Source organism: Sabethes cyaneus, chromosome 1 (assembly GCF_943734655.1).
Source record: "Sabethes cyaneus chromosome 1, idSabCyanKW18_F2, whole genome shotgun sequence".
Taxonomy (NCBI): Eukaryota; Metazoa; Arthropoda; class Insecta; order Diptera; family Culicidae; genus Sabethes; species Sabethes cyaneus.
Window position 1 is genome coordinate 162776263 of NC_071353.1, and position 21835 is coordinate 162798097.

The window sequence follows — 21835 nt, forward strand, 5'->3', positions numbered from 1 at the left end:
AACTAACAAAAGTTCTGTATGAAAAACTAATTTTTATGGAATTTTCAAAGAAAAAGCTCTATAACTCTGCACCCGATAGAGATAGAAATGTCATTTCTTCAGCAAAGTTGTTTGTTTTTACATTTTCTACCACCTTGCTAAGGGAACCATTTCTCTATCTCCCAATACAAAAAAGTTAGTTTCTGATTTTTACTACAGTAAGCCACCACATTACACCGTTCGGGAATTTATATCGGTTTTAATTGAAATCTTTGTGTTCTAGGATAAACACTAAACAAGTAGTACCGAACGTCGCCGTTCGGCGGAAAGAATTTGAGCTTAAGGCGGAGAGTACCGGTTGGCGACGATCTACTGGTAAGTTTCAACATGGTCACCTTCAAGTTATTAGAAAAAACTAACTATTAAACGTTATTTTAGAAGAAAAACCGCGCTCGATAAGCTCGGAATCCGACTGCCGTCGGACTCCAGTTAGGGTGCGTTCGCTTTCGGTTGAATCCGGCTCCGCCCGGGATCCAACCATTCTCTACGCGGACCGTCACACGAGCAGCGACGATCAGCAGATCCCAACCGCTGCGTCCGGAACAGCGTCAGGTGCTGCCTGTAGTTTGCTGCGACAGCGACCGGTGCGTGAAAATTCCTACCGAAATGCGGTCCGCAACTCGACAGGTACGTCCCTAAAAACTCTTCCCATATTTTTTTTTCGTCATTCAAACTTTGCACCACGGGGTACTCATGTTTTCCCTCATACGTGCTGCACCACCGGTATTGCCTCTTTCCTCTACAACATGTATGTTATCTATCTATCCTCCTTCGGAAACAGCATTTTGGCTACAAGGACCGGCCACATCGGGAGCATTTGTTCCGCCACCGTCCGCACTAAGTCCACCACCTCCTTCGACCCAAACTTCATCCCCTCCGTCCAGTTCCCTGCCGGGATTCACCCGCTCACAGTCACCCTCGTCGTCACTCGTCACGGTCGGTAGCATGGCACCCGTGCCGCCGGCACGGACCTACGCAGCCGCCCACCGGTTGCATCCCCTTTCGGAGGAACAGTTCCGCCTCAGGATGCTGCATCGCAATCAAACGATTGTCGAAGTGCACAGCCAACCTCCAGCGGCGGCCGACGCTACCGACGACGACGACACCTACGACGGCGACGGTGATATCGATATGAAGTCCCTTCCTTCCTATTCCCCGTCCTGTGGCGGAAGCACTAGCAGTACCACTGCATCCGGCATTGCACTGGCCACAGCAGCTGCCGCTGTTCTAGCGGGTAGTTCTTCTGGTATAACCAGCGCTCCAACCGCTGCTCCTTCCGGTGTCGCGAGCTCCGGCGCAGCCGCCGCCGTGGCTGTCCGGCCAACGACGTTGAATTTGTGTTCAGGTTGTGTTGCGTTCTGATACTTAATTTTTCTTCACTAACGTTCATTGTTTCATTCTAAGTGGGACTAATCTGTTTACTTTTCTTGCGAGTTTTTCGCTTTGCTAACTGCTTTACCTACTAATAGTCTACTCTTAACAATCTAACAAATGATAAATATGGCGCTTGATTAGCCTTCAGTTTAAATATGTGCAATTCCATTAATTTCCGCAACTTTATCAAACATTTGCTAGCGCCTCCGCTGCAAAAATTACACTCATGCATTCGGCATTGTGCTGCCGTGAGGAGTCCTTAAGTCAGACGTTGGTTTTTGTTCTCTGCGAAAATCAGCAGTCGGCCAGGCAACTGCGATTAGAAACCACGAAAACTGTTTTATGGCACTGTTTCTCTCACATCAAACATCAACGAACGACTGTACTGCCTGCAATAAAAATTTTATTATTTTTTGTCTTGTGCATTTAGTTTTTTATCATCCACTGCCAGTCTGGAAACAACAATTAGAAAGCTGTGACGATTAATTTTTGTTCAGATTATTATAGAAATTTTTATATTCTTATTCTAAAGTCCATCAGAGCATTGAGTGTTAACAAAAATCCTTAGAAACCAGCCACTGGGAGTCCTTAAAACTCGGTTTGCTGAAAAAATTACTTTCATTTCCATAGAAATGATAATAAATGTTTCCTTTGCGTTGTTTTGTTAATAAGATATGAATTTTATTTTCGACCAATGTTCAAAAAATTGCTTCTTTTCGGCTTCACAATTAATAAATTTATATCACTAACAGATTAAGAATTGAGGACAAAGAAATATAAAAAAGTTTAATGGGTAGAACGTATATTTTTGATTGTTATTTGAGGCTTTCCACATTCATAGACTTGTAGCCCAAACCTGTGCGATAATTTAGGAAAATGTGAAGGTTTCATTTGTATTATTTCTCTGTATTTACCACACGGTGGGTTATTGCCGCGATAGGTGGCCATATGACCTAACTGCTGACAATTGAGCCAATTTATAACCTGCGTCACAAATACCTAAAAATAGTCGAAGCTTGCCCAGGACCACACATTTGTAGCTAGGCAGAGTAGATGCGGCAAAAATTACCAAGAAGGATTCTGACAGGGCTGATACACTTTAATGCCATTGCCTAGCGATACCTTGTACAGCTGCTGCATTTCATTATCTTCACCGGTTGAACATTGGCGTCCTTAAAGCGCCCAATCCCAAAGTCCAAAAGGTTCTTGGCGGTCAAACTAGAATCACTAACCACTCCCGCAATTTGCATTATACGTTCAAGAGCGCAACCGCGACACTGTCGTGTAAGAAAACAGGACTGAATCGTTGGTTACACGGAACTTTCTAAAAAATGCAATATTTTTAAAAAATTTTATGAAAAAAATTGTTCCAAATTTTAACACTCAATTTACACGAAAAAACTTTATTTAGATTTTCTTGATATGACTATCGTGGTCATGACGTAAACTTTTTTGGAGGGAGAATGTTCGATGTGAGCAGTGCTTAGAAATCTCATATTCAATTTATACAATGCGCCTGAATGGATGTTGTTGGATTACTTTTCTGACCAATTCCAGTCAGTCAAAGTGTTAGGGTTTGAAACTATACAACGATTCAGCCTTTTATCACTCGATAAACACGGTTTGATACGGATTGTACAACAGTTTTATTTCTACTGATTCGACTGGCAATGATAAGCTCAATTTATAATTTGCTCGAGACAAAACTGAAGAAGGCTACCAAAAGGGCTTTTGTGATCTTTCGCTCACACTATCAAATATAAGATAAGCAAAGCAATGCATATCAAGTTGATCGAACGAGATCATTGTCTTTCAAGTTGTGTACTAAATTGAGGTGTTCAAGAAAAGATCTTTTACATCTACTTAACAGATGCAATATACTGCTTATTCTTTGCTGTTTCTAGTACAGATGAAATGAACTCAACATTGCCAACCTAAAACCAACGATTCGAGCGAATCACTTGCGTTCATGCTCGTGTTGTTCTCTACATTCAATCATTACCGACAATAGTGAATGAAATCAAAGGTGATTCATTCATTCTTTCTGAACTACCGACAACAGCAAACGAAATTACAATAAACGTAAACATTGCTCTGAAGTTTTAATGAATTTCCTTCAGCCTTCAAGTTTTGGTTGATTTTATAAATCAGGCAGTTTAAAAAACAAAAACTTTGAACTCTAACATATCAGTCAAGAACTAGAAAATTTATTAACACATGAATGACTTGTTTTGATGGGTAGAAAACTGAGAAAGACAAACACTGTTAGCAGTTCAGTAGTCAGGCCCATGGGTTGACCGATAAAAGAATACTACCAGGGGTAAAACCGTATGTAATTTTTTCGAGCACTGTATGTGAGATTAAAAATATAGAGGTAGGGCAGGTGGAACTCGAACCCACAACAACTCTCAATTGCGGGTCAAGTGTCATATCATTACACCACCGCGTTACTCTTCTATAACATTACCTTCTTTGTTTTTACTTCTCTCTCTTTCTCAAGTCTCCAGCTTACATTGAACGTGGACCCAGGGTTTTTTTTTATTTTGCGTTGGAGAAGAATAAATGCTTAATGTGAAAAATGTAGATTCAGGCAAACTGAAAAGTTCTTGATATTAGGCCAAAAATATAGACTTAGCGAAGGTGAGAGTCGAACTCACAGCTTTCAATCTCTGGTTGAGCGTGTTGTTTAACCAATTACACCACTAAACCGTCTACACTCTGTGGTCTAATATTAAGATTTTGTTGACGCTTTACCTGATTCTATCAAATCATTCATTCGCACCTTTATCCAGCACATTTATTTTGCTTCATCTTTACCTTTTGTCTTTTTCTTTTCTTTACTGTAACTATCATAGTTTTTCATTATCTTTTTTCCTTTTTTATTTTTTTTCACTCCATTTTTTCCTCCGTACTGTATCTTCTAAGTCTTTTATCTCCTTTCTCTCGCTGCGTGGTTTTATTTCCTCATATGCTGGGGCATAAGCCATGCGGGCATATGAGGCTCATGCCATGTTTGTGAAAATAATCTCAGCATCTGAAACCAATGCATAGAGGTGGAATTAATTTGTCCTCTCCGTCTGCTTCTCTATCGGATGTCACCGAAGAATTTTATCTTTGCCCAATGAGCTTCAATAAATTTCATCTTTCGGAGCAAATCGTTTCAGACCGTATTACCCGTTCAATATTCTTTTTGGTATACAGAGCAAATAGTATCTAGACTCTTGCTTGGGAAGAAAACTTGAGCTCTGCTAGTAGTTGTGTTGTTCCTGTGCAGAATAAAAATATTGTCAGGAAAAAATTTCACAGCATTTTCTACGGTAACGCAAAACTCTAAAGAAAAATCGGAAAAACTATCGGAACACCCCATGAAAACATTTTGAAATATTCGTAGGTAATCATAATTGCAAATAAATTATAACAAGTGCTCGAAAAAATTGACAGCCCTGCATGAAGGCAAATATAAAACGCATTCAGCGCATACAGTTTCACTCCTGGTAGTATGCTTTTATCTGTCAGTCCATGGGCATGATTACTGAGCTGCTGACAGTGTTCGTCTTTCTTAGTTCTCTACCCTCCAATACCCTACATTCATGAATTTGCAGTGCTGAATGATTGCTCGACTAGCCTGTCAGTTAGTTTTCTTGCTCTTGGCTGATGTTTTAGATCTCAAAGTTTAGTTTTTTAAACTGTCTGCTTTTTAATATCAACTAAAACCTGGCTGAAGGAAATAAGTTAAAATTTCGGAGCAATACTTTTTTTTTATAAACCTTCCACTGACCCCCACAATAAAAGGCTCGCATTGTGAGCCTCCTGGTAGTGGACTCTTACATACAAAACAAAACAAAACGCGGGGAATATTACTACAAACAGAAATGAACAAAGTGATATCCCAGTGGAACTTAGTTTCTTTGAAGGGATTCACGTGAAAATTAACGACATTTATACAATACTATACTAACTTAGGACTACGATAACTTATTAAATTACTTTACATTACAAAAGTGTAGGAAAAACTAGCGCGACTTAGAAAAAACCTACAAATGAAAATATGGTTGGCACACTTAAAGAATGTTTCAGTTTACTTTTAAAGACTATACATTATTAGTTACTAGCTGACCCGACAAACTTCGTATTGCCACAAATCAAACTGTGTTGTACATAAATCGTGAATATCGGATGACCTTACAATCCGATCGGAATACAAACTTTTCTCACAGTAAAGTAGAAAACAACTCCCACCATCGCTCAGCCTGATAAAATAAAACGGATAGCATTTAAATATTCGCCATCACTACCAACCATTTTGTGGAACACCAATTCTCGGTTGACCATAACGCGGAATATAGAGTTTCGCGGAATACCATTTCGCGAAAAACCTTACGCGGGATGTACCATTTCACGGAAAATCTTTTCGTAGAAAGTACCATTTCGCAGTGGTGACCCAACTGAAGGAAAGTAATAGAGGTCAGTAGATCTAGGTCAGAAAATAAACCTTGATAGAGGTGATCTCTACGGGGGGCTGCCCCCCACAGTGGCCGGCGCTTCCGACGGCAGGTCTAATGTTACTATTGATAGTTTTTGTTGATAGTGGTCTTGTTATTGATTAATGTTTTATGAGAGTTTCTCGAGTTCGATTACTTTTTGAATTGCGCAAAAATTTCTGTTTTATTTGTATGAGAGTCCTTATCCCCCTACCACAGGGGTGAGGGGTCTCAAACCATCATTAAAAAAATTCCTGCCTCTAAAACTCCCCACATGCCAAATTTGGTTCCATTTGCTTGATTAGTTCTCGAGTTATGAGGAAATCTGTATTTCATTTATATAGGAGCCCCCCCTCCTGAAGCGGGAGAGGTTTCAATTCGCCATAGAAAACATTCTTGTCTCCAAAACACCCACATGTCATATTTTTTTCCATTTGCTTGATTAGTTCTCGAGTTATGCAGAAATTTGTGTTTCATTTGTATGGGAGCCCCTCCCCCTCTTAGTTGGGGGAGGAGTCTCTAACCATCATAAGAACCCCGGTCCCCGATTCCAAAAACCCCTACATGCAAATTTTCACGCCGATCGGTTCAGTAGTTTTCGATTCTATAAGGAACATACGGGCAGACAGACAGACAGAAATCCATTTTTATAGGTATAGATTTTTTGGAACGGTGGTTATGTGTCTATAAATAACCCAAATACGTCGCTACCTTAATAAAGGGGTTGTGCAGTCTCCTTTTGTCTAGCACCTCTGTGGTTCAAAGGTACATGAGTATCAGCGAGCCACATGCCCTGGCGGGTGTTGTGGCTTCCAATCCGGTTACAATCTCAGATTACAGCTTGGTTCGACCCATGCACCTTCCAGCATTGGACAAAAGGTAGGAGTCAAAACGACAACTTGTTAAGCGTAGCTACCAATATACCCCCCCCCCCTTCCCTCACCTTTCCGCTCTTTCCCCTCCTTTCCAAAAAAAAATTTTTTTTATTATTTTCCCCTGCCATCCCTTCATAAATTGTAGAATCACCGTTTCAAAAAATGTTAAACATTGTCAGCAGCCCAGTAGTCATGTCCAAGGGCTGACAGATAAAAGAATACTACCAGGGGTAAAACTGTATGCGCTAAACGCGTTATATATTGGCCTTTATGCGAACCCACAACTCTTAATTGCCGGTCAAGTGTGATATCATTACACCACCGCGTTACTCCTATTAGGTATTCTGTAGTTGGTAACATGTAGTTTCGTTGCGCTCTTCCAATTCCATTCTCCACATACTTACGGTTACGATTCATACTTATGACTACGATAGAGTCATATGCAAATTAAAAGAAAAAAGAAACACTAGTGATGCTACACCACAAGGCTAGAGTCGATAGAAACGTAGCACTAGCCCCGCAATTATCCTGTACTCTAACAGCTGGCTGCGAAATCTGTTAAACAAAAACAAAAAGTCAAATTTCGAAAACGGAATGTAGCACCTAGGCTTTGATATGATATGGATTCTGGAAGAGGCCAGGGGGGATCAGTCATATGTCCTCCTAAAAGCCAACGATGGCATGTACTATATGACACGCATCTATAACAAACCAACTAATATGACCACAGTCGATGTTCAAATTTCAAAACTTTGACCTTTGTTAATTTACCTAAAAGCCAGGGAACAACGTAAGAACTTTAAAAGCAGAGGTGATATATGGCCTTCAAAAATCTTTAGGAAAGTTTCCAAGTTTGTTGACCATTCTGGTGAATTTTACGGTGCTAAACATGATGTGAACCTTACAGAAGTTAATAAATATTTTATATTTTAAAACAAGGAGAATTTTTTATTTTTCAATTTACTGCTTTGCTCTGCCGCCTAATGCGCGTCAATTTTATTTTCAACTTTCGGAGCAAATCGTTTCAGTCCATATATAGTTGCATGTCCGATGTTCTCTTTGGCGTACGGAGCAAATAGTCTCTAGCCTCCAGTATGTGAAGAAAACATTAGCTTTGCTCGTAGTTGTGTTCTTCCTGCTCAGAAAAAAATTGTCGGAAAAATTTTTTCACGGCGTTTTTACGGTGACGCAAAACTCCAAAGAACAGTCGGAAAAATTATGTTCCATCTCATGACATTTTGAAACTCATGCTTTCATACTACTAAAAAGGTGAAGAAGGAAAAGAAAAAGAAATAAAATGAATAATTGTAAACAATTTATAACAAATTTGTATTTATAACAGAATAGTTTTAATATCATCGAACAATCTTTTTTTTATCGCTTCTTTCCTCGTATTTTTACTAAGTTTTCTTTGTTCTTCCTTTTTTTAACTTTTTTGTTCATTCTCCTTTTTCTTCACATTATCTTCCATTATCTTATCTTTTCGTTTTTCCCTTCCATTTTGTTTTCCCACTTTTGCTTGTTTTTTTCATTGTTCCGATTTCTATTTCTATTATGACGAATTTCACGCCAACTCGACCAGAGGTTGGCATGACCTTCTTAAAATGTAAGGAAACTTTGTGTTTGTAAAGAGTTCATGTAAATAAACAACCATTGAAGTCTCCATTGAAGAAAAGCAAGAATAACAGCGGTCCCAAATTACTATCTTACGATACACTTGACTTAATCTGGAACTCCTGAGATTTAGCTTCAAGCTTTACTGAGAAAGCAAATAGAGAGAAACGACGTTCCAGCGTTTTCGACTAATTTTCGTCATGAAAGTCCTCATAAACGCGTTAAAACACAAATTGTTATTTGGGATGTCCATTTTCTCTTGCAAGCTTGTTTTTCATCGTTAATTCTTCAGTATTGTTTCCTTTTTTTGTTTTGCTTAGCCTCATCTCGTATTGCTCCCATCTGTTCTTTTTTCCGTAATTTCTCCACATCCAATAGACGTAGATAAAAAATGCCTCCACATTGTTTTTAATCTATGTCTGATTTTCCTCTTATTCTTTTGTTTTCTTTTGTCTTTATTTTTCTCAAATATACTGCCTCTTTCTCACCTTTGATTTTCGTTTCGCCCTCTTTATTCCGCTTCCCTTCTCTTGATTTTGTCTTCTTTCTTTCCGATTTCATCTTCCGAACTGAATCAAAGCCGATGCGAAACAACTGAAGCAACTTCGCTTACACTGACGAACCAGAAATCCAGACATTTTTGTTCTTCTATTTCCTTTGCCTTTCTTTTTTTTTGTTCATTTGCTCTTCGTTTTTGGTTTCCCTTTTTTGGATTTTTCTCTTTTCTATCTAAATTTCACTTTCCTTAAAGTTAATCTTTTCTCCTCTTTTTCTTATTTCGGTCTAATAAAAATATTTAATTATATTTAATTTAATAATCGTTGAATTACAACAAATTTGGTTTTATCAAATTGTGCCAGATTCTTCAATCTTCATCTGGTAAAGTTGAAAACAGTTGAGATAAAATTGAATTAAAACAAATCCTTGTTGTTGGTGGTATGTCTGCGATTATTATTTTACACCAAATTGCGTAAGTCTACGTTTCTGCCGAAATTGCTCTTCAATGTGGTGCATATTGATTGCTTTTTTAGTAAACGCAATCGTTGATAATTATTGTCTTCGACGAAATTTGAATTTCAAAGCAAATGCTGTAAGTAAACCAGGGTTTACCAACCGCCTACAAATTAGAAACTAGTCCACTGATCCAGATTTGACTCGTCTTGTAACACAATCCATTCGAGTTATTAAGTTTTAAACTATCGTTTTTCGTTGTTTTTTATGCTCTTTATTTTGATTATTACACCTCATACCAGCACAATCATCATCATCATCATGAAAAGCTCTGTTCGTGACCCATTTAACAACAATCATTTCTCGCATGAGAACTAAACGCATAAAAACTAACATCGCTCGGTTTTGTGGTTTCCAACTGATTCTTACTCAACAAACACACTCACAAACGCCCAGTCTCCTGTCATCAAATGCTAACCTTGAGTAACCGAATTTTATGTCTCCCTTCTTCATTCTATGCCGCTAAAAATAAACAACAGATTCGAGCCAAGTCGTGCTCCGTCAGAAGCAGCATCAGCAACATCCGAACCAAGCTCTGACCATCGAAGAGGACGAGCGGAAAACCCGCCGGATATCGTACCTGCGGGCAACGGCCCAGGACAACCTATTTCAGATGATGGAAAGCTCGGACCCATCGGACAGCAGTCCGATGTCGTTGCCGCCCGATACGCCGGACACCGAACCGGAAGCGATCGGAGGCGGCGGCGGTGCCGATCATCAGATATCTCCCCCACCATCCCAACCGCTGCTGCTGCCATCATCAGCATCATCGTTGGTGCCAGCACATGCCACGGATCCGGTTGGTCTGCCGTCGCCGTTGCTCGTTGGTCAACCGACGCACCAATTTCAGCAGCTTCAGCAGCAGCAACAGTTTCCACAGCAGCTCAAAAGGTAAGAAGCGGAACGTTTCCTCATTCCGGCTGTGTTCGTTCGTTTTTTTTTTGTTTCGTTTTTTTTCGGGTGGGTGGGTGTTAATTATGAAACAGATTTACACGAACCGGATGTCTGTTATAAACTAACAACACTGGCGGCGTGCCGCCACCGTTCTGGTTCTAATTGGTAATATTTCTTGTCCGATTCTTCCATTGCTTCGCAATGTGCGGCGCACGTTTCAACCCTTTCCTATTTGTTGCGATTGCAAATGGAATTTAACAGCGCGTATCGTCCGTGGCGGCGTCCGCGTTTTAACAGCGACATTCAACCGCTGCGAAGGCTGTTCGATGAGTCACCGCCGAACGTTATTCTGCCGCCGATTCTGGAGCAGCAACCGCTGCTGATGGTCGGCTCGTCCGCGTCGGTTAACGATCTGTCCAAGCTGCCGGCCGACAGTGACGACGGTGAACCGTGCTCGGATAAGGAACCATCACCGGGAGGAGCCGGCACTCGGAGTCCCAGCCCGGTACCGCCGAGGGGTGCGGTGGCTGCACATCAGAAGCGTTCCGCTTCTCTGACCACTGCTACGCTGACCGATCAGATGCGAGGCAGCAGTTTGGGCAATCTGCACGTCATCACTACCACTTCGGCTTCCGGTGTCGTCACCAGGAGCTACTTCTTTGCCCAAAGGTTCGAACTGGCTGTTGTTTGTTGTTCGAACCACTAGCGTGCCCAGATAGAATCAACAAGAGGTGGGACACCCGAACTTTCAGAATCTTTTGGCCTGGAAAAATAGAGTAATCGTAGGACTTTTGATTGTAATTAGGTTTAATATCAACGTTGATATTAAAAAAGAAATTAGAGTTGGTACTGAACTTGAAATTAGAGTTGAAATTGGACATGAAATCTGACTACACATAGGACTTGAATTTGAGCTTAAAATCGGACATGAAATTGAACTTGAACTGAATTTGACATTGGACATTAAATTATACTACAATTTGGAATAATTGAAACTTGAAGTTTTATCTCTTTTCTGTTTATTTATTTTTTCCTTTTCCAGTCCGTTTTTCCCCTGTTTGGTCTGTTCTTTCAGTTTTCCTGTACCGTTTGCTTTATTTTTGCTCTCACTTTCTTTCTATTCCGTCCTCTTTTCCTTTCGTGTTCTTTTTTGCTGGCCTGTTTGCGTGCCTGTTTCATTGTTCAGTTTTTTGTTCCTTTTCTGTCCCTTTTTTTCCTATTTTCAGTCCTGTTTTCGCTCATTTTTTAAATATTTTCTTTCCCATTTCCCACACGTCTTTTCTTTTTTCTCCCTTTTTTCTACTTTTCTTCTAATTTTTCATGCTTTTCTGCTTGCATCCCGTTTTTCGTCCTTTAGTCTTCCATTTTACCGCTTTGTTTAGTTCGTTTTCTTCTTTTTTTGTCCCATTTTTTCGACCCTTTTTCTCATTTTCTTCATTTCCTTTGTTGGTCTTTTTTGGTTTTTTGGTTTCTCTTGTTTTCTCTTCCGTATTCCCTCTCTTGTCTTGTTTTTCCTTTTGTCCTCTCTTTTTCTTCTTTTCCTCGTTTAATGTCAATTTTTCCCTCCCATTCTGTCACGTTTTTTCTGTCGTTTTCGTCTTTTTTTGACCAGTTTTTATTTTATTTTCTGTCCGCTGTCTCCTGTCCTTTGCCTGTTCCTTTTCTCTTCTTTTCCTGTCCCGTTTGTTGCCCTTTTCGTGAGTCCGGATTTTGCTCTGTTTCTTTCGTTGTTATTTTTTGCGTCTTTTTTTCTCGTTTTCAAGCCCGTTTCCTCATTGCCTGTCTCGTTTTTTTGTCACTTTACGTTTTGGTCTTATTTTCCGTCCCGGTTTTCGGCATTGTTAACTTTTCAACTTTTCTATTCCGATTTTCGTTCTCCGTTATCCCTTGTTTTTTTCCTTTTCTATTACTTTCCTAAAATAAAACAAGCAACATGAGACAAAAGAAGGAAAACCCACAAAGAAGTCGAAGAAAAAGAGAAGGTGAAGATGAACCGGACAGAAAAGGAAAAACAACGGAACAAAAAAGAATAAAAAAAACGTGATCGTAAAGGAGAGTAGGAAATAGAGAACAGGAAAACAGGAAAAAACAAATTGAATAGGGATAAAAGGGAAAAGGAAAAACAGTACGCGACAGAAAAGGTGGAAAAGCGGGACAAGATAAGTGGGAAAAACGAAACAGACGACAGCGGAAAACGGGATAGAAAGGAGTCGAAAAGACCGAAAATTAGACCGGGACAAAAAAACGAGACCGGAAATATGTAAAAACGTCAAAGAAGGAAACAAACGAAAAACTGGACTTAGGAAAAGAACGGAAAATGGGACAGAAAAGAGAAAGAGTGCGGGGCAAATGTGACAGAAAAAAAAACGAAAAAGTGCAGAAAAACGTGACAAAAACTACTGGACAAACGGAGAGGAAAAACGCGCAAGAGAAAAACAATAGAAACTGGCATGGAAAAAGGAAGAACGTGACAGAATGGGAGATAAAACGGGACATAAAAAGAGAAAAAGAAATGCTGCTTTTTGCCTTTTCTATTACTTTTATACATTTATTCTTCCGTTCATTTTTTTCTTTTTCTGTCCCATTATTCCTCTTTTCCTGTTCTCCTGTTTCCTGATGTCGTATTTTCTCCTTTTCCTTTCCTCCTTTTCAATCCCGTTTTTTCTCTATTGTCTAGTTTATTCTAATTTTTCTAGTTTTCTTCATGGTTTTCTCTTCTTTTGTTTCATTTTGCTTGTTTTTTTTTACTCTCCAGTCTTCGTTTTACTTGTTTTTGCCTCTGTCGTGGTCCAACATAAATCTTTTTTTTTTTTCATCAAACGCTCCTGCACCTTTAATTTCTTGTTTGCTGTTCCGTATTCCCATTTTTGTTTCATTTTCCCTCTTTCCCCCCTCATTTTCTTCCTCTACTCTTCTCTTTTCCAGTTTCAGTTTCTTCTCCCATTCTGTCACTTTTTTTTCAAGCCAATTTTTGTTTCATTTTCTGACCTACCTGACCGCTACCTTCTCTTTCTTTGTTCCTTTTCTGTTCTTCCGTTCATGTTTCGTTTTTTATCTTTCTCCTGATTTTCCTATGTTCCATTTTTTGTCTTTTTTCTTCAATCTCCTCTTTTCCTGTGTCAGTTTCTGTCACTTTATGTCACGGTCTTATTTTTGCCGGTTTTCGTCTTTGTATGCTTTTCAACTTTCTGTTCTTCTGCTCCTCTTATTATGTTCCACTTTTTCTTCTCTTCTGTCACGTTGTTTTTCGTTTCCCTTTCAATCGCTTTTTTGTTTCGTAATTATTTTTTTCTCTTCCTGTCCCGTTATTCCTCCTATTTCTCCGTGTCCTCCATTTCCATTTTGCCTTTCTGCTTTTCCCCTTTTCAATACCTACCGTTTTTTGTGTCCAGTTTATCTTCATTTTCTTTCTCGTTTCTTGTTTTTTGCTTTCCAGTCTCTTCGTTTTTTGTCTTGTTTTTCCTCTTTTTTGTCTCTCCCATTCTGTCACGTTCTTCTTTTTTTCATGCCAGTTTCTATTGTTTTTATCTTGCGTGTTTCTCCTCTCCGTTCCTGTCCAGTTTTTGTCACGTTTTGCTGCTCTTTTTTGTTTTTTTTTCTGTCACATTTATTCTATTGTTTGCCCCGCTCTTTTTCTCTTTTCTTTCTTGTCTCATGTTTCGTTCTATGCATAAGTCCAGTTTGTCTCGCTTTTTGGTCTAATTTCTAATTCTCTCGGTCTAATTTTCGGTCTTTTCGGCTCCTTTTCTCTTCTTCCATTCACGTTCCGTTTTTCGCCTTTTTCCCGACTCCTGTTTTTGTATTCTTTGTCCATTCTTTGTCTTTTTTCTTCCATTTTTTCCCGTTTTCAGGTCCGTTTCTCCTCTTTTCCTGTGCCGTTTTCTGTCACGGTCTTATTTTTGGTCCCGGTTTTCGTCTTTGTATGCTTTTCAACTTCGTTTTTCTGTTCCTCTTATTATGTTCCACTTTTTCTTCTCTTCTGTCACGTTGTTTTTCTTTTCCCTTTTAAACGCTCTTTTGTTCCGTAATTATTTTTTTCTCTTCCTATCCCGTTATTCCTCCTAATTCTCCGTGTCCTCCATTTCCATTTTCGCCTTTCTGCTTCCATTTTCGTCTTCTCAATACCTACCGTTTTTTGTGTCCAGTTTATCTTCATTTTCTTTCTCGTTTCTTGTTTTTTGCTTGTTTTTCCAGTATCTTCTTCTTCTTCTTTGCCTTACTTTTACTCTTTTTCTGTCCCGTTTTTTTTTCTTTTTTTATTTTCATGTCCCGTTTTCTCTCCCATTTTGTCACGTTCTTTCTTTTTTCATGCCATAGTTTTTCTCTTGCGCATTTTTCCTCTCCGTTCCCGTCCAGTTTTTGTCACGTTTTTCTGCACTTTTTCGTTTTTTTTCTGTCACATTTATTCTATTGTTTGCCCCGCTCTCTTTGTCTTTTTTTTCCTGTCCCATTTTCCGCTCTTTTCCCAAGTCCAGTTTGTTTCGTTCATTGTCTTTTTCCATTTTTCTTGTCTCGTATTTTTGGTCTAATTTCTAATTCTCCCGGTCTAATTTTCGGTCTTTTCGGCTCATTTTCTCTTCGTCAATGGAAGTTCCGTTTTTCGCCTTTTTCCTAACTCCTGTTTCTGTTCTTTGTCCATTCGTTGTCTTTTTCTTCCATTTTTTCCCGTTTTCAGGTCCGTTTCTCCTCTTTTCCTGTGCCGTTTTCTGTCACGGTCTTTTTTTGGTCCCGGTTTTCGTCTTTCGGCTTTTAAACTTCGTTTTTTTGTTCCTCTTATTATTTTCTACTTTTTCTTCTCTTCTGTCACGTTGTTTTTCTTTTTCCTTTCAATCGCTTTTTTGTTTCGTAATTATTTTTTTCTCTTCCTGTCCCGTTATTTCTCCTATTTTTCCGTGTCCTCCACTTCCATTTTCGCCTTTCTACTTTGCTCCTTTTCAATCCCGTTTTTTTGTGACCAGTTTATCTTCATTTTCTTTCTCGTTTCTTGTTTTTTCCAGTCTCTTCGGTTTTTTGCCTTGCTTTTCCTCTTTTTCTGTCCAGTTTTTTTTTCTCTTTTTATGTCCCGTTTTCTCTCCCATTCTGTCACATTTTTCCTTTTTTTATGCCAATTTCTATTGTTTTTCCCTTGCGCGTTTTTCCTCTCTAGTTTGTCCAGTTTTTGTCACGTTTTTCTGCACTTTTTCGTTTTTTTTATCACATTATTCTATTGTTTGCCCCGCTCTCTTTCTCTTTTTTTTCCTGTCCCATTTGTCGTTCTTTTCCTAAGTCCAGTTTTTCGTTTGTTTCGTTCTTTGTCTTTTTCCGCTTTGCCTGTCTTGTTTTTTTGCCCTGTCTAACTTTCAGTCTTTTCTGCTCCTTTTCTATCCGGTTTCCCGCTGTCGTCTGTTCCGTTTTTCCCACTTATTATGTCCCGCTTTTCTACTTTTTCTGTCGCGTTCTGTTTTTCCTTTTCCCTTTTATCCCTATTTGATTCATTTTTTCCTGTTCTCCATTTCCTGCCTCTATTTTTATTCTTCTTTTCGATCACGTCTTTATTCTTTTTTGTTCCGTTGTTTTTCCTTTTCTGTCCAGTTCCTCTTCTTTGTGATTTTTCTTCTTTTGTCTCTTTTGTCTTGCTTGTTTTATTTTACTTTCCAGTTGCTTCGTTTTTTGCCTTGTTTTTACTCTTTCTCTTCCGTTTCTTTTTTTTTGTCTCGATTTTCCTCCTATTTTGTCACTCCAGTTTTCCTCGTTTTTCATTCATTTCTGTTACTGTTCTGTGTTCTGACAGACCACTGTCGCCTCCTGTTATTCTTTTGCTTTTTATCTCTTTTTTTCTTCCGTTTCCATTTTTATTTTCGTTTTGTCTCGCGTTATTCTTCTTTTTCTGTTCTCCATTTTCTGCTCCCGTATTTTCTCCTTTTCTTTCACCTTCGAATCTTTATTTCGTTCGACTTGTTTCGATTTGCTGGCGGAAATTTCGTTCAAAAAATCAATCCGTTCGAAATATAGAATAACGGTGTTTTTCTCTTTTTCGATCCCGTTTTTTCTCCTTTTTTGCTCAAAAGTCCAGTTAATCATTCTCGTTTTCTTCGTTTTATATATGGTTTTTCTTTTGTGTCATTTTGCTTGTTTTTTTACTTTGTAATCTCTTCGTCTTTTGCTTTGTTTTCCCTCTTTTTCTGTTCCGTTTTCTTCTATTCCTTTTTTGGACTTAAAGTTGGAAATGAATTGGTTTCAAGTTGGGCTTAAAGATGGACATGAAGTGTTCTGTTTCTCTTCGTTTTTTGCCCTTCCGATTTTTCTTTTGTTTTTTTCGTTTTTCCTTTTCCTTTTTTCGTCTCCGTTTTTCTTTTCTTTCTGTGTCGTTTTTTGTCATTTTCTATCCCGTTCAGCTTATTTTTCTTATTTTTGTGCCCGGTTCTCGGTTCGGTTTCGTCAGTTCTTTTCGGTTTAATCCATCCCCTTTGGTTTCTGTTTTCATATTTTCTCTCCATTTTTGCTTTTTCTGTTCTTGTTTCTTCATTTTTCTGCTCCCAATTTTGTTTGTTTCGTTCTTTGTCTTTTTTCCATTTTTCCTGTCGCGTTCTTTTGTCTCGGTCTAATTTTCGATCTTTTCGGCTCCCGAAAAACCCGTTTTCCGTTTTCCGCTGTCGTCTGTTCCGTTTTTCCCACTTATTATGTCCCGCTTTTCTGTTCCCTTTTATCCCTATTTAATTCAATTTTTCTTGTTTTCCTGTTCTCCAATTCCTGTTCTCCATTTCCTGTTCTCCATTTCCTGCTCTCCTTTTCAATAACGTTTTTACTCTTTTTTGTTCCCTTGTTTTTCCTTTTCTGACCGGTTCATCTTCACTTTTTCTCCTTTTCTTCGTCTTTTTTGTGGTTTTTCCTTCTTTTGTCTCATATTGCCTGTTTTTTGCCTTGTTTTTCCTCTTTCTCTTCCTTTTCTTTCCGTTTTCTTGTTTATGTCTCGTTTTTCCTCCTATTTTGTCACTCCCGTTTTCCTCGTTTTTTATTGTCCGTTCGTTCTGTCGCCTGCTGTTTTTCCTTTGCTTTTTATCTCTTTTTTCTTCCGTTTTTATTTTCGTTTTCTCTCGCGTTATTCTTCTTTTTTGTTCTCCATTTCCTGCCGTCCTCCCGTATTTTCTCCTTTTCTTTTTCTCTTTTTCTCCTTTACTGTCCAGTTTATCTTTCTTGTCGTTTTCTTCGTTTTATTTATGGTTTTTTTCTTTTGTCTCATTTCACTTGTTTTTTACTTTGTAATCTCTTCGTTTTTGCTTTGTTTTCCCTCTTTTTCTGTTCCGTTTTCTACTACAATAATGTTCCGATTTTGTCATCCCCATGTTGAATTTTTGGGTGACAAAATCGGGAAATTTCTTTTTTGATTTTTTTTCGAAATTCAAGACTTAAGACCTTGCAATATCGAAGACTTCTACTAAAAATTAAATTTCAACCCTCAATTGGTCAACCGAAAGTACATTAGCTTTGAGCGGGAAAAATTGGTCTTAGGTTTATGGAATCTTTTGTAAAGTTTCTCAAAATTAAAAGTTCTATCGTCGACCGGAATTAAAATTTTGATTAATCCCCCTAAAAGTGCAGTAAAAAATTTATTTTTCTTCAGTTTCAATATAACACATTGATGTGTTCTGCAAAGTTTTACAGCATATTATTACAAGAAATTTTGCTGAAGACAGTAACCTTCTATCTGTCTCAGCGAAGATAGAAAAATCCTATTAAAAATCGTTAAAATCAGTTTTTCTATTTCAGCTGTTTTTGTAGTTGTTGTATGAGTTTTCCTGTTCTACAGAGTTGTACAATTAGTAAAAATACACAACATTGCTGAATATAGTCTACCTCTATCTTTGCTTGTTTAGGAACTATGGAACTTTTACTATAAAAATACCCTAATTTTGACCCCGAATTACTCGCAAGAAGGCATCATTTTATTCAGAAACTCTCCCCAGAGAATCAGAATAGTTTCATGCAGGCTGAAAAGTTTCATAAATTATGTTTAAAAGCACAAAAGTTAAACGAAATTTATAGGCTGACAAAATCGGAATAAAAAGCTGATAAAATCGGAGGTAGACAATATCGGAACATTACTTAAAAATGGATATGAATTGGTTCTAAGTTGGGCTTAAAAATAGGCGTGAAGTGTTTTGTTTCTCTTCGTTTTTTGCCCTTCTGATTTTGCTTTTGTTTTTTCGTTTTTCCATTTTCCGTCCTTGCGTTTCCTTTTCTTTCTGTGTTGTTTTTTGTCATTTTCTATCAGCTTATTTTCAGTACAATTCAGTTCAGTCACTTCAGCCTAGTTTTCTTATTTTGAACCCAGTTCTCGTCTTTTCGCCCTTTTTAATTAGAAAAGATAGAAAGGGATGCCGTTGTTCGGTTTCGTCAGTTCTTTTATTCTTTTCGGTTTAATCCATCCCCTGTGTTTTCTGTTTTCCTATTTTTTCTCCATTTTTTGCTTGTTCTGTTCTCGTTTCTTCATTTTTCTGCTCCCATTTTTTCTCCTTTTCTGTCCATTTTGTGCTCATTTTCTTTATCGTTTTTACATCTTTCCTTTTAGTTTTCTTCACTCATTCGTTATCTCTGTATCCCTCTTCTTTTTGTCTAATCTCCTGTTTTTGCTTCGTTTTTCCCTCTGTTTTGCTCTCGTTGTCTTTTTTACACTTTTTTCTTCTTTTTATGCTCCTTTGTGGATTTTACAACTTTGTTTGGTCACTTTAACAGCTTGGGACTTTCGTGACTTTTTTACTCTCATTTGCCAAAGGATATAAATATTTGAATTAGTAAAATATTTAGGGAAACCTAATGAAAATGGACTTGAAAATTGAATTTAAAGCAGAAATTGAAATTGGCATTTCAAGTTAATAATTTACTGTTGAAATTGGGCCTGTAATTAGAATTGAATTTGGACTTGAACTTGACATTATTAAAAACGGGGTACTTCTGGGTTACAGTACTTATGTTAGTTTACATTAAATTTTATAAAGAAGGTGGGGCACGTGCCCCAGCCTGGGCACGCCAGTGGTTGTTTGATGTTCGAACAGTAGCTTCCAACAATTTTTAGAGCTACGCTGCTTGAAAAGCTCAAATATTTTGTTATTTTCCGCAAAAAAAATCCACACGCTAAAGTTTCGCTTCCACATTCAAAATCTACTCCATCAGTTCCATCGCAGTCAGGCAGTGATTTTATTGCCGAATTTCATTTCCACCATCATCATCACCAGCAGCAGCAGCAGCATCTTCAATCATCATTATCATCATCAATTTTAATCACCGTTCGACCGTTCATCTTCTCCTGACCATCAACAAAGTAGCAGTCGAAATACAGTTCATCACTCATCCATCAACAGCGCATTGTGTGCAGTGCAGCAAGCAGTGTGTGATGCAATCGCTTTCTCTTTCACTCGCGCTCCAAAACCCCCCAATATTCCTCCTCCTCCTCCTCCTGCTGCTCCCCGATGCGCTGATGTTTATGCATAATTTTACGCTCACACACGTGTGTCTGTCTGTATAGCTATATGCGCGCTCTGATGCTGTTTTATTGTTGTTGTCGTTTTCCTCTTTTGTTGACTTTTCCCCTTATGAATTATGACCGTGCGTGGAAATCGCTGATTTTCCGTGGTTTCGCTATCGTTCGCGATGCGAAACGCGCCACGCCATGGCGATGTCTTCGCACTAATTGCTGTTGCGGCGCGTTGCGCCTCCGCTATGTTGTCCGCTATCCCTAAGACGCTAGACGATGTGTATGTGTGTTAATCTCTTATTGCCATGTCCTGATTATGCAATTGCACCCTCTCTCTCTCTACTAATCGCCTTCATTCTCATCAGCTCAATCTAATCAGATGTTTGTTTGTTTCCTGTTTCTCACGCTCACGCGCCACAGCCACAGTGCGAAATCGAAAGCGCTGACCCACTTCCGGGACTCACCGGCCGATCCGGCGCTGCCGGTTCTCCGCGAAGGCGAACTCAACATCAAGGTAACCCTGATCGACGGCAAGCGGTCGCAGGATCGCAGCTGGCGGACGGTGCATGCCGAACTGCGCGGCACCCGGCTGAAGCTGACGCTGATTCGCGACGGGAAGAGCTCTAGCCAGGTGAGTTATTGAAGACTGATAATTTGGTTATTATTATTTTTTCTTGATTTTGATTGAGAAACGTGCAAAACCTTGACCTTGGTTGGTTGGTTGGTTGGTTGGTCGGTGGTACTACACCGGAGGGTACCATTCTAGCGAACTGTCGATTTGTCTTCCAAAGTTAATAGTCGCCAGCGGGTACCGGACGAGGAAAAGAACGCTCGAAAGAAACAAACGATTTCGATTAGTACTAGGCACTAGCGACGAACCAATGCGAATGGATGGTTGGTGATTGTACGGGAAACGGCGATAGAACGAACTCCTCGTGAGTGTGCTAGAGTGCTAATGAAGGGGGTTTGGGTAATTACTTTTTTCGAAGACTGTGACTGCGGAGTTTCGAAGCAATCAAATTCTGTTTCGGCAAATTTGCGTTGGCAATTTTAAGTGACGACGAAGGTGACAACATTGGGGTTACTTCCTTCGTTTTTAGTTTGATGTGTGACTTTATAAGATGATTATTTTGTTGTCACGATGCTTGCTATTTTAAAAGAAATATTAATTACAGGCTATAGATGAAAGATCCTACGTAACGTAGGTTTCTATTATTTTACATTTGAGAATTGAAAGTTGAGAGAATTTCAAACTGAAATCAGAATAAAACTGACTAACCGATAAGTCATAAAAAACGTATTGATTTGAGATAGATACGATTGAGATTTGAATTTGCGATTTGCACTGGCTTGACCAGGCGGGGTATACAGCCACGTGCCCCATCTTCTCAAGTTCGATTTGAAGTCCTTAAATCAAATTATCTTGTCTTATTTCATGTTTTGTCTAGTCCTTTTTTAGAGCAGTTCGGTGTTATCCCGCGGACTTATTCTTTAAAAGAAGTAAAAGACGGAACGGTTTTCCTCTTGCCAACCACCTGGTAGAACTTGTCAGAACCGATATGATTTATTCATATTTTTACACCTAATGCTGAGGCCCTACCTTCTGTGTAGGAAACGCGCGCGATGGTTCGCGCTACTGTTAACAAAAACATTTAACTACCGCGCTGCAGTAGGCTGTAAATAGACGACAAAAGTACGATGTAGAGGCGTAGTAAAAACGATGGAAAAATGACGAACAAATGATGTCAAGTAGGTTCAAAGACAGTTAAAAAAATGTAAGACGACAAAAATACGATAAAAGAGGCAAAGAATGCAAAAACAAGACAAAAAATTACAAAAAAGACAAAAACGACGAAAAGACTATAAACAGAAGTAGAAAAGGCGATGAAGAGACGATATAACAAAGACAAACTATGTCAAAAAAGACTATAAATGACGACAAAAAGACCCACTCAAGATGAATAAAAAATGCTAGAATGAAAGATGAAAAATGAAAACAGGCAGATGGTAAACAAAAAGAAACACGACTAACAGATGTTAAAAAAGTATCAAAAAACTACAAGGAGACGACAGCAACAGAGTACGCATAGCATGAA

General features: G+C 38.7%; 1 protein-coding gene across 4 annotated transcripts in view; it reads left to right on the forward strand.

Annotated features, from left to right (window-relative positions):
- The window catches only part of LOC128744133 (rho GTPase-activating protein 21), a 400890-nt gene that overhangs the window by 315666 nt on the left and 63389 nt on the right, over positions 1-21835 (forward strand). For 2 of the 4 annotated variants that reach the window (XM_053841350.1, XM_053842035.1), the window contains exons 6-10: positions 263-354; positions 418-666; positions 821-1384; positions 9874-10285; positions 20160-20370. In XM_053841350.1, the coding sequence (XP_053697325.1) occupies positions 263-354; positions 418-666; positions 821-1384; positions 9874-10285; positions 20160-20370 (1528 nt within the window). The remainder of the gene's footprint in view (positions 1-262; positions 355-417; positions 667-820; positions 1385-9873; positions 10286-20159; positions 20371-21835) is intronic. The other 2 variants (XM_053842130.1, XM_053842213.1) reach the window with 2 other exon arrangements.